This window comes from Cygnus atratus, chromosome 23, assembly GCF_013377495.2.
Source record: "Cygnus atratus isolate AKBS03 ecotype Queensland, Australia chromosome 23, CAtr_DNAZoo_HiC_assembly, whole genome shotgun sequence".
NCBI lineage: Eukaryota > Metazoa > Chordata > Aves > Anseriformes > Anatidae > Cygnus > Cygnus atratus.
In genome coordinates, this window is record NC_066384.1 from 129,080 (window position 1) to 142,794 (window position 13,715).

At 38.3% G+C, this 13,715-nt stretch overlaps 1 protein-coding gene across 2 annotated transcripts in view; it reads right to left on the minus strand.

Annotated features, from left to right (window-relative positions):
• The window catches only part of MACO1 (macoilin 1), a 29,472-nt gene that overhangs the window by 8,494 nt on the left and 7,263 nt on the right, over positions 1 to 13,715 (minus strand). Inside the window, exons 2-7 of one of the 2 annotated variants that reach the window (XM_035562254.2) lie at positions 11,986 to 12,031; positions 10,010 to 10,151; positions 9,198 to 9,324; positions 7,074 to 7,197; positions 4,694 to 4,872; positions 3,747 to 4,242 (exon numbers count right to left, since the gene is read on the minus strand). In XM_035562254.2, coding sequence (XP_035418147.1) covers positions 3,747 to 4,242; positions 4,694 to 4,872; positions 7,074 to 7,197; positions 9,198 to 9,324; positions 10,010 to 10,151; positions 11,986 to 12,031 — 1,114 coding nt within the window. The remainder of the gene's footprint in view (positions 1 to 3,746; positions 4,243 to 4,693; positions 4,873 to 7,073; positions 7,198 to 9,197; positions 9,325 to 10,009; positions 10,152 to 11,985; positions 12,032 to 13,715) is intronic. The other variant, XM_035562253.2, reaches the window with a different exon arrangement.

A 13,715-nucleotide genomic window follows, 5' to 3' on the forward strand; every position in this document is an offset into this window, starting at 1 on the left:
GCCAGCAGTTCCGCAGAGCATTTTTCATTACCAAAAAGACAATAATGCATAGGCAGGAAGCTGAGTTACTTATTTTTCTTCTGCACAGAATTGTTCTAAGTAGCTAGCATTTTGAAAGGTTACTCTGTTTCTGAGCAGTCCATGCACTATATTGACAATGGCCTGAAAAAGGCTTGGTAGAAGGGATCTCACAGATTTCTGGCTTACATTCCCGATGCTTTTTGTTTTCTGTTCTCTACTTTCCTCAGTCCCGTCGTATCATGTAGAACACTGACCATCTCCCCAGTGTAGCTGACAGGAGAAAGCCTTCTGGTATACAAAAGCCATTTCAGGCATCAGGCATAAGGAAGAAGAAACAATCACTCTTCAGACACCAACGGTGCCACAAAAGATGGACAACGATTAACATTAGAGGAAGAGAAGTTTACATCAAAATCTTCCAAGTCTGTCTCTGCAGGAACATTGAGTTTTAGGAAAGCAAAATAAGATGTGATGGACCATCCTTTACTTCACAAATATTTTGCTTAATTCAATTTCCAGAATGCCATAGCTATCTCTGTGAATAATAAGTATGTAAGACAGCTTGCTTCAACATGTGCAAAAGGCAAGACCTCTATGGATACAAACACTTTTGCTGAGCTGCATAGCCAGGGTTTTTTTGGGCAGTGGTGGGGTGTTTTGTTTTGTTTAAGGGTGCAAATAGCTGGAGCGAGGACATGAGTATTACCATGCAATACCCAATTAAAAAACACATTGCAAGCTACAGTTACAGCTTGGATTTGTTCCATACATCAGGCCCCTGAAACATGAACAAAATCTGCTGCACCTCTGAATTGACAGTGAAATGAAGACAACAACAAGAAGTCAGCTTGTTCTGCAGTTACTGATATACAATATTCAAAGGACACCAATTTTACCTCTCTATTAGCCCAGTTACTGCGGTGTCCAGAAATAAGACAGAATAATGACAGAGATGCAATGATTAAGTGCTTGACAAACAAACAGCAGATTTCAGCACTCGTCAGAACCAGATACTCATTTCAATTGTAGGATCAAAAAGCCTAAGACAAAGAGATTGCTTTGAAGGCCGATTGGCAGGGACAGAGCCTCCTGAATCCTTCTACTCTAGCTATCAAAATGACAATAACATAACAGTCACTGAAATATTAAGTGATGGGGATCGGTCACTTCCTCTCCAGAAAACTAAACCTGTGGATAATTCAGAACACTAAAAGCTATTTCTCCTCGAATCTCAGAATGTTTCACATGAAATATTTTTGTCTTAACTCATAAAAGCTAAATATTTGCTGATATTTCTGAAATATAAATATGCACTAACCATTTTCCAGGCAGAACAACAACAAAAAAATAATCCCATTTCAAATATAACTGAATATATATAAGCCCCTAAATTACTTAGCTGTACCCTTTCAGATATAACATGTTACATCAAATATTTAAGAGAAAGTTAGGAAGCATGCAAGACTGTCTTGTTCTAAATATATATATACAAATAAAAATAAAATCCACCAAAACAAACAAAACTAACACACACAACTGACACAATCTTCACTGTCTCAAACAACTCCTGTCAATCCTGAGTCCCTAGCAGTTATAAGGCATTCTTTACATTTAATATTGGTTCGTTAGCTCAGGGAAATCATTTGTAAACAAAAAAGGGAAAGCAGCTTGGCTCTGACATCCTGCTGTGAGTCTGCTGGACAAGAAGTTATAAAAAGCATCTTTATCTGGAAGCTGAGCAGATCTGATTTTGAAGTCAGACACAAATGCAGGACTTTACACTGTCCTTTTCAGAGTACAGCCTTGATGCAAAGCAAAAGTTGAATAACAGGAATGAGCAATACCACTGGAAGTGGATAGGATGATAGCAACACCTCATCGACTGACAAGTTAAAAAAAAAATAAACATGAATTTAAAATTCAGTGTGAGGAGTAATACAAAGGACCACACATCACACAGAAACAATTGACCAAACAAAAAAAAAGTGAAGTAGTTTAATTCACTTTCAGGGCTAAGTAAGGCTATGTTGCATAAAGGTACTTCCTGAGTACACTGATCGCGTACCCTGTCCCTACACCGGGAATTAGAGGAGCTAATATTCTGTAAGGGCATAATCTAGTCTATTGAATTCTCATTTCTGCATTAGAAATCTCCCTTTGGACAATTACAATGACCATGTGGTCTAATCTCACATTCGATGAACAGCATATAAAAATCTCAATATGCAATTTAAAACCTAAACCACATGAGATTTAAATCTCATTCTTTATCATAGCTACATGGGACAAAATTCTTGAATGGCAGGTCTTTCTATAAAGTGATTCCCTTCTCTTTTCTCAGGACTTTTTAACAATGTTTCGGACTGCAGCAATGCTGAACTGATCATTCTCTTCTTCAGTGAGCAAGTAAGCCATGTAAAAAGTACAGAGATGCCATCTGAAACTGACGGCATACAAATACAGCAGTCCTGTACACATTCATTTAGATACAGCCTTGCTGAAGACAGAGCCATCTGCATCCCATTAATCTTGACTGAATTTGGGTCATAGATGAGATTGACTAGCTTATTCCTTATTTACTTTATACGAGTTTTCAACAGACATTAATATGAAATAGTTTGGCTATTTAATTGGCAGAAATATGCCAATCAGTGGTAGAGTGATCATCAGAAAACAGTATTTTCATTGAAATAACTGTATCCACATAGCACAAATCCTCAGAGACAGACCAGAGTCAAAAGTCCAATTATCAAAAGGTACCAGCAGGGAAAGTGAACCTAATCTGCCAATTGAGTTAACCACCAAGGATTTGTTGACCAAAGCGTTTTCAGCACATGAGAAGAGGAAAAAGAGACAGAGGTCAGGAATGACAGAAAAGCATGCAACTGTGCAACAGCTTTGTTCTGACATAGCTCTATCCTATTTTGAACACTTTACACATTATGTCTTTCTTGCAAGTATTTGTTTTACAAAAAATGACAACGCTGTCTCAGGACTTACGTGCTCTATGTTCTTAGCTGCATGTCACAAATACATCTTTATTTACATATGCTTATCTGGAGTTTAAAGATGGGATTTCGCCAATCTTCATAGTTTACAAGGCAGCTAAATTAAATCTCTGTGATGTGTATTTAAACCAGTATGTTATCAGGTATGCAACAGGAAACTTAAGTTAATGCTCCAAGGAGTCACAGAGTAGCTGATACTTTGCACCTGTACTTGTGAAATGAAGATTAAACCAAAAGCCAAACGCTTTGGAGGGTTAAAACGGCATCACCACCAAACAAAAAAACAAAATTAGTTCGGGCATGAAACCCCACTGAATTCCCTGGAGATGTAAAGGTCACCCCAGGGAACATTTGTCAAGAACACATCCACTGAGCTCTGAAATAATGATTCTCCATGTTTTTCTCACACCTTCTATCAAACGACTGTCACAGATATTAAGACTCATGACACCCTTGTGAGGTAGGCTAATATCATATACTGAGGTAGAAAGTAAGCAATTTGCTCAAGGTTGCATAGCAAACCATAGGCAAAAGTCAGGAACAGAACCCAAGAGGACTAGCTCCTTGTTATCTTATTTCATTCCTAGAAAATTCTGTTTTCTTTACGAGACCATAAATTACATTTTCCAAAGACAAACAATAAAAAAAGCATATCCAATGTACTTGCACCCAGAGAGGTTGAAGGAGGCTGTTACAAAATGCTCAAATCAAACTTACCTCACCAGTGCATCTGGTTTGCTTAGCTGGTTATTAGGAATACAATTTTCCATTAAGTCCTTATGTGCACTTGGGCTCTTGCTTGGACATTTCTGTTTTTTCTCATTTTTAGTAGATGATGAAGGGATGCTCCCATTAGTTGCACTGTGACTGCGAGGTGAGGAATTCACAACTCCACTAACATTTTTGTAATTTTTGGATGAGGCAGTGCATGAGTCCTCTTTTAAGAGGTTTTCTGTACTTCCTACAAGATCATTATTTAATCTTTTACTATTGATATGGTTTTCCATATATTCAATTTCCTGTATTTTAGAGTCTACAGGTTGCAAAATATTATTATTTATTCCAAGGTTGTGTTTCTTAGCATCCTTGTCCTTCTCTTTTCCCTTTTCTCTATATTCTAGCTCTGGCAACGTTGCAGATACTTTTTTATTGGTTGGAATGCCTCCATTATGCTGCAAAAGTATTGAGGAATCCATCTCAGATAATCCTTTGGCTGTAATACCAAAATAAAAAAATAGTTAGCTCATTAGAATCAATCAATATTATGACACACAGAAAAATATGCAGATGACAATCATTATTAGAGTTTATTTAGCAAAACAAAACAAAACAACAACAAAAAAACAGAATAGAAGCCATGTGACATTTTCAGATTTTTTTGCACTTTACAGAGAGCAAAGAGTAACCTAGACGTTTAATAATAAATAATAATTCTGTCTTCATAGACAGAATTGATGTAGTTCCTAGTAAGAAACTAATTAGAGAGAACATAATTCATTTCTACTGCCATTTTAACCACTGCCAAAAGTTGAATTTCTGTCTCCTCTAAATTCACAATACTTACATCATAACAACACGGACTAGAGAAGCTCTTCTTCAGCAGGCTTTTTTTTTTTTAAATTGCAGGTGATGATAGCAAATATTAAGAAATAAGTACAGTTTACCTTCCTCTGCCTCCCTCTCTTGCCTTTGTAGCATCTGCTGTTCTGGGGGCAGAGCTTGCTGGAGAAGCTGCATGTAGAACTCATTCTCTTTCTGAACTTCTTTTTGTTTTCTTAAACGCATTTTGTAGCTGACATAACTTTTAAAGCCAAAGCCCAAAGTCACAACGGGGTAGCCAATACTAGGAAAAAAGCAACTTTATTATTCAAAATGTAATCATAATAGCAAATAAACAAACTGAAAAGCTGTGAATACATATGGATTACAAATTTTCATAGGAAGCAATATATTAAATTTTTTTGTACTACAATAAAGCCACATTTTAAAGTGTAGAGATGACATTACCAAGATAAAATTATGGTTTGTTACAGAGAGCAATTAACTGTAGCATAGATTAAATTATGCACTATGCATAGCAAAGACAGCTCTCAGACAAGTACAAATTACGCATCTTTTAAGGAGATAACAGCCAACAACAACAGAAGTTCCTAAGTTCCCCTAAAAGGACGTTTAATATATATTAAGCTGGGAGATGCATAATAAACATCCAACCAGAAGACTGAAAGGAGAAACTGATTCTTAGTCCCATCCCTTCACACTCGAAATTAAGAACATATATGCCTTTTCCACCACTCTGTAAAGTAGAGACAAAGCAATGGTTTTGCAAAAGACTGCCTCTGCAACAGGCCCTGTACTACCTTCTCACTGCAACACAGGCTGAGAAACAAGAGCTGACAAAGGTGCTGGAACATACAGCTCTGGGGCTACTGCACTTCTGGCGGGGACCAACTCTGTGAGCTAGAGCACCCTTCCATCACCCAGCCCTGCCACAGCTAGAAGGATCCCTGGAGGTACAGCCTCAATAACCACCTGGCGCTGTTGAGGATGACCACAATTAAGACACCTTTTGTGGGCAGCGAATGGCTTTTGAGAATTCCCAGTTTAGAAGACTGACCTTGAAGATAGAAGCAAACAACTTCTAATCTCTAATTTACTTCTCCCACTTATCTTACTGACAGGTAAGATATGAAAAAAATCCTCACTTTCAGCCAGGCTCTGCTGTTCTATTTGTTTACAAGGATGACAGAAGGGTGGCAGAACTTTGGAATTATTTATACCAGCTTCACCACGTAGAATTAAATATTCTTATTGCTGCAGTTTTCACAAGCTATACAGAATGCCAGCAAATCATGCTAGTTTACTTATTAACAGGGATACTCGAGGAGTGAACAAACATCCCTGCATATAAATACGTACATCTCTGGCAAATATTTTAACAAAGCACCATGAATTTGCATTTTGAACACTGAAGGTGTCCTAGATCAGGGCAAAACTCAGATGCAGATGACTATATTAACTATTGGAGTCTTCTCACTCTTTGCTCAGTATTAGCATTGTGCAAATTGCATTTCTAAGTGTGCTTCCAGAATGCAGGAATCATTTGCACATGCATCTGATATTATCTCTGCAAACGCTTCTTATGTAATACTGGGTAAAGTCAGCTGTAGCTACAATTTTAAAACACTGATGACAATCCGAAATGTTTGCATCCAGCTCAGCAACAGAAAGACCTTTTTTCACAGTTCCTAAACTGCTTTGTAGCCTGATATAGAATTAACTCAGTGCTTAAGGGACTTGTTGTGCAATGCAGATAATATAAATTAAAATGACAGATGCCTAATTTATTGAAGACTATCACAGGGAACTGGACCAAATGACCCCAAGAAAAAACAGAACACATTTTAAACCTAACATGATTGATGCACACTACGTTAAAAACTTGTGAATTTAAAAGTGCATTTCTTCTAGATATGGATACTCTGTAGTTATGTCTTCTGCCTGAAGTCACTCTTCAGTTACAAAGAAATATTGTGATAAGTAGGGTTTCTTTGTTTGTTTTGCTTTCTGACAAGACTTTCAAGCTGAAGCTTATTCAACTTCTCTGGTGAATTATGAAATTAGAGAGTCATGAGGACCATTATCATTGTAGGGGGACAGAGGAGTGCTTTGTCATAGGAAAAAAAATTCTTAACGGAATGCATAAATTATCAGTGAACATATTGTTATGCTACTTTTATCATATATTCGTTATCATCTATATAAAATTTGTAAATGAATAGCAAGAATTTTCAAAAAATGCTAGGAATATCCATGCTACAAATTCCCTACAGTTCACAAGAACTGTATTTTCAGAACAACTGCACTTGGTTAGTGTTTACATTTTGCATGGAATATTTAATGACAGCTGCGAGAGGAGTGAATTAAACAGTCAAACCCTGAACCAAAATAAGAAGCCCTGAATATCAATTTCTCTGGTGAAATAAAGGTTAACCAAAAAAAAAAAAAAAAAGAAAAAAAGGAGAAAAAAAAAATACAACTTACCAGTGTGCTGCAAATGGACGACAAAGATCTACATGGAAGTTTTTTAAATCTTTAAATCTAATTGCCGCTTCAATATAAACGAAAAGTATCCACAGTGATACTGTTGGTAAACAAACACCCCTCTCTTTTGAGAGGAGGGGGGGAAAAAGAGGAACACCTTAGTAACATTACAAGCAGCAGATATTTCAAAGTTATTTTTAAAAGATTCCAAAAGTCAAGGAAAATTGTCAGACATATATAAATAGAACTGTAAGAGTTTTTTTTGCATAATAAAATATCTAAGATGTCTTTATTTTAAAACAATTCTAAACTTTTGTCTCCTTATCTTGCTTTATTACTTTTACAAGTCACCAGTGAAAAATAACAGATGTACAGCTAACGAAATAGCTTGGCACAACACTGTATACAGACAAGGAACACAAATGGAAGAATCTGCAGAAGATGAGGTAATGTTACAGCTTATGATCTTTGAGTCAGAAGTGGTATGCTTGGACTACTTTTGCACTCCAAGTTAGGTATAGCTTAGTACCAGCAGCGAGCAAGTCAGCTGAGAAAACAGGAGTGAGGAAGCATGGTACTGGTTACTCCATAAACAGCAACGCAGACAACAGTATCCGACTCAGACATCTACATCACAGAGACACTGAGGAGACTATTGATTTCTGGATTTCTCTCTCTAGCGCTACTGGTAACAACACAGAACAGTAGCCAAAGCTAAGGTCGTAGTCCTCTTGGCCAATGGAAACCACCACTGTTGCCTGTAATATAGCCACTATAAAATTCAACAATTCAATTCCACTTGCATGCCACAAGCTTCAGAAAAATAAATGAAGTCTTTGATTATGCTGATATCAACGTACTTTGTACTTATTTGGAAACAAGTCTCAAATGCGAAACTAAGAGTATTTGTTTGAGGACCTGATGCTTTGGTCTCTCTTGAATAGCCTTCTACACAAGTTAGAAACCCATAGTAAAAACTCTCAGCTAAACAGGACTGGATGTTTCAACTAGGTAGACCTACCACCTAAAAAGACCATAACTTCATTAAAAAAGAAGAGCACATCCCCCTTAACTTAGATGAGCATTGAAAAAGATTAATTCCTAAGGTTGAAGCAAAATATTAAAAGAGCTAAATAGCTAGAGTTAGAACTGGCCCGCCAGGTTTTTCCCTTATGGTTTCTAAACATCTGCTCTGAGAACAACTTCAGATAACATTTTGATGTCTTAATATAACCCTAAAAATAACTCCAGGGTTGGTTTTGTTGTTGTTGTTGTTGTTTAAAGAAAATTTATTTTATATTGGACAGCAACTGGTTCACAGTCTCTCCCACTAGCTCCCATGCTGTCATTATTATAAATGACTAACTTGTTAAAAAGATGACTGCTTTCACCAGTAAGCTGAGAAATGATCCATGCTATCCTGCAAATTTTTTTGACCAAGGAAAGACAGATACATAACTCACATCCAAGTACTAACACTCATGTAAACTAAACCATCTCCCAAACCCAACTGCTGCGCCAGAACTCCAGGATTTCTAAAAACAAACAACAACAACCCTAAGGATGAGAAAAAAAAAGGCAGGGAAGAAAATTTCTCCATGTGTCTCAGACGGTTGGAGCAACCATTATCACAACTGCAGTAAGAGTTAATAACAAAATCGGTATTAGAAGCCTTTTTGATCTGAAGCTGAAACCACATGGCACAAAGATTTGATAAAGAAGAATTGAAAATGTGGTAATATTCCAATCAAACAGCATGTTAGTCAAATAAAGTAAAGAGTATTATGTCATTTCACAAATTTTTTGCATTTGATCAGTATTTGTAGAGTTGCTACAGACGTGTTTTGAAGTTGGAAAAATATATTAATTTTTCATTGGTCTGGAATTCCTGCTTCTATACTATCAACTCCATCAGTCAGTCATTAAATGACTTCTACAAGATGCACCCAGAGAAGTATCAATTGCAAATACACATACTAAAGATAACAACACCAACAAAATTACTATAACGAAAGTACATTAAAGCAAATGTGTTAACAAATAGAAGAGAGTTTCCACATGCTACTAAAGATTGTAAGATATATATTCAAATTAGTAAATTTTAGTTAAAGAATAGTGACCTACCTGTGTGCCAGACATACTGTACCCATACATACGTGCTGGCAGCAAAAAACAGCCATTGTATTGGTATGAAGAGCAGACATATTATATTTGATGTGAATGCTACACAGACAAAAAATACTGAAAAGGCCTAAAAGAAAGGAAGGGTAGGGGAGAAGAATAGTGTTTCAGTTTATTCCAGCAAACATCAGTTTATTTTTTAATGGTGACACCACAGTGATTTCAACATGGAAACACTAGTGTTGTTTATAATTGGGGTAAAGAAGTGGAGCAGTCTAGGTGATGAAAATACAGACTTATCCAATGAAAGGACAACATGTACAACTCGAGAATACTTGTTTCCTGCCTGCTCTTCCAACAAGTCTCCGAACAGCTATATTTATACCTTATTACTTTGTTTGAAGACTATAATTTACAGCTGTTCAAGTAGTATTATCATTACTATAACCTCCTGGCAAAATATTAAATTAAAAAAAAATAAATCAAAATCAGCAGTGTCATTTACTCTCTGAAAGTAGTAAGTATTTAAAAAGACTTTTGTATTCTATTAAAGAAAATCTGTTATACAGGGATCTCAATAAATTCATTGATCTCAGATATTCAAACAATATTTGCCTATAGCAAGTACTTTGATAGCTATGTATTACACTTGCCACAGATTAAATAGGAAGTCTGAGAGAGACAAGACTTGAGCACAGATCATTTAGTCACTCGAAAATTCCTCTTCTTGTGAAAGTGATCAAAAGTGCTAATAAGTTAGTTGTGTAACATGGAATTTACCCTGAAACATCACAGTAATTCTATGTTATACTTACCAAACCTTGGTATCTGAAGGAATCATAAACACTCCTGATGAAGAGCCAGAATGGCCAAAGATACTCAAATCTGAACTCCAGGACAAAATCTGCTAGCAGTACTAGTGCCCACACTACTAGGAACTTCAGATACAGAAAGGTACTGTAAAGCAAAAGAAAAGAAATTTCAATCAGTGTTTCAATAGAAAGAATAAAACAAATTAACTTTTAAAAAAATTAAATGTTCAGGAATAAAAACTGTAGGCAACTGCAATACAGGTAAGAAAACTTCATTCAAAACTACTTTACAAAACAGATAGCTTTATTACATTAAAATTGAGCCCAGTCTAACAAAGTTATTTATATTTTTATTTTAGAAGAGCCTTTATAGAAGGCTTGTTGCTCTTACACGACATTCAGCGACAACCTTTCTTTAGCTTTGCACTGTATTTTTACAAAGAAATCTTGCAAATAGGTATGCTGTCACAGCTGAAACACTTCTTTCAGTTCGCCGTCTCTTGTACCTGGAGCTTAGAAGTTTCTGTATTCCCCTCCTCAGACTACTCATTTTCCACATTTAACATAAACTGCAGTATCAACAAATTTAGGTATAATTTAAACCTATAGCTATAGCAGTGTGTTGACACTGAATTGTCAAAGGGTTATATATGACAATATCCATATTCAAGTAGATAGATCCATTTAAAAAAAATGGAGGCACATGAGTCTTGAGACCACTTTTTTTTTTTTTAATTATTTTAAAGCTACGCTCCCTTACTCTTAGTCCGTGATTTTGAACCATTAATGATCCATCTTGGCTACAGAGGTCAAATTATTTTGAGATAATCACTAATACAGGAGCACTTGAGGGACAAGCCCAATCTGTTCTGCTACAAAGGAGCAAGCAAAAACCCTTTTCCACCAAAGCCCAGCACCCAGAGACCTAGTATATCACTGCAGTTCATCAAAAAGCAACCTTCTTGCACTACATTGGCTCACAACAAAGTTATTTTTGTTTTGTTTTTTATATATATATATATACATATATTTAAAATTAAGGACAGTTTTTCCTTTTAGTAACTTATTTTTTCTTCTGTATCACGCTTCCAACATAACCAGTAGAACTTTGCCCTGGGACAGTTATTGATATGTTGCCAAGAGTTAGCACACGCTATGCCAGGTAGGGTCCATGAAGTGCGCAGAAATTTGACATGGCTTTTTTAGGAAGGAATTCAGAGCATCAGAGAAGATACACAATAGGGGACTTCCATGACAAGTGTTCTCCACCTCCCATCAGATCAGGTAGAACAACCTGCTCGATGCACTTAAGATAAGGTTTCATCTCAAGATGATGAAGGAAAACACAGAAAGAAAAGCTATTATCACTTAAACTTTTTTTTTTTTTAAAGTTTATTTTTACTGGTCTTATTGCTAAACTGTTGCACGTATTTTTGCTCCGTGCATGATGTAGAGCTATTCTGAATGTCTCTCCTTAGGAAACTTTTAATAAGATCCAGTCCTCTCTGTATTTCACAAACCTTTCCAAACCTTCAAATGATAGTGACGAAGTTTCAAACTCATACAACTGATTTGATTTTTGCAAGAAGTTGCAATTTATTTTTCATCTGCCAAAACCAAGGAAATGCTTGCAAATCGTCAAAGATTAACTGAGTGTGCCTGAAAAAGACATTTATCAACTGACCCGGCCTTACCTCTTTACCCAACAAAAAAAGCTTTTGCTTAGCTATTCTCACGTACTGTATGCCATCAAGCTGTCCCCCAAAGAGCCCAATTCCAAGGTTTTCACTGTGACTAGAGCCCCTGAGAAGAAATTCTGAGGTGGAACTAAATATATGCTAAAATAATACATAAATGCTCTCTGGTGTACTTGCAAGTACACACTTTAAATTCGTACTAATTCTTGATGACAGAGTCTAGAGAAAATCCATTTTGGAAGTCTAGGAGACAAAAAGTACATATTCCTACACTTAACCCACCTCTGCCCCCCCTTTTTGAAGGTGTTTTCTCCATTTATAGTGGAACCTGCAAAACAACACATCCGGAGCTTAACGTAATGGGATTGAAACAAATACGCAAACAAGTTAAAGTGCTTCCTGTAGCCTTTTTAATGGCAAAGAAATTAATGACATGCACACCTAGAAAAGTAAGACTCTGCTTTTTTCAGTGTTTACAGAACCGGTCCCAGCCATTTAGCCGAAAACTGCTCTTGCAGAGGAGTGAAACTACACGAAACTACAACAGAAGTGTGTACGAGAGCAACAGCAAAAAAACCCGTCACGGTGGGCTGTGCTTGCACACACTGCCGTCCTCTGCCCAGCCAACGCTCCGGGTCCGGCCGCGCTGTGGCTTAGCCCCGCAGCACCGCACCCCTCAGCACCGCAGCTCGCAGCGCCGCACCGCTCTCCCTCCGCACGATGGGGGAGAGGCTGGAAGAAAGGCACAGCTCGTGGGCTGAGATAAGGCAGTTCGACAGGCCACAAAAGGCAGCAGGAGTGCAGGAACACACGCAGACGCCAGGAGCTGGTGCCAACCCAGCCGCTGCCCGGGCAGGCTCCGAGCAGCGGCCGCCCCCCAGCGACCCCGTCCCGCTGCGCCCCTGGGGTCCGGCCGCCCCCCGGCAGGGCAGCGCACGAGCAGGGCCGGACCTCGCGAAGCCCGGCACCGGCAGCGCCGCTCTCCTCCCCGGGCCGCAGCGCGGCTCCGCACCCGCTACTGGGAGGAAAAAGAGCTCTGTCCCAGTCGGAAGCGGGACAGGGGCATCTCGAAAAAGCTGCTGCATTCACAGCACCTCAGAGAACACTCGGACATGAACGGTGGCAGGCGTTTGGGTGCGCGCTCACGGCTGTGCTCGTTTTGACCACGCTATTGAATCGTACGTGCGCGGCTCTGAGATTTGAGAACAAAGATAAAGGCATCTCGTCTAGGTAATCACCGTTTTGTCTGTTTAGCTGGAAAAGCAGCTGTGTAGGCACTTTCTCCTGGGTTCCAGTTATAGCTATCGTATATTTTTCTGCCACTGAAATCCGTAGAGACTATATTTTTCTTAGCGAAACAGAATTGTCGGAACTAATTCTTTTCAACTGTTAAGTGCCAATCCAAGTTAAAGCATGTGCTGAATAAGAGTTCTGTAAGACAACCGTTACGGTTACATTCAATTCACATCAAATCCGAAGGCCACGCCGATGCTCCCCCCGCTTCAAAGTGGAATTGTAACAATTCAATACTTGTAATAAGGCTTGCCAACAATACTAAAGATCCTGCTTCTCAGTCATCTGAAGGTCTCAAAAGCAATTAAGAGTTTCATGAGAATAAGACTAAGACACGTGGAAGTTTTTTCCTTTTATAAAAAACTTCATCCATTTCTGTTGATCTCAACAACAAAGCTCACTGTTGTGCAATACGTTCTATTTATGTCTTCAACTGCACAAGCCTGCGTGTAGACATACACACTAAAATATTTTAAAGGGGCTGCACTCAGACTACTCGAGTGATTCCTGAAAACAGGGCATGCTGCTCCCCCCCGTCCATCTAGAGGACTGCATCCACGTCAGACTGCAGCCCAGAACTCATCCCTAGCTTTAAAACTGGTACTGGTGGCAGGCCACAGGCGTCAGCTCCCTGCTCCAAGTGGACCAGCTCCGCAAACCGTGCTGAGCTTCTGCACTGCCACTTACGCTGCCAGGTTAAAACCAGCTCGGGTGTCTCT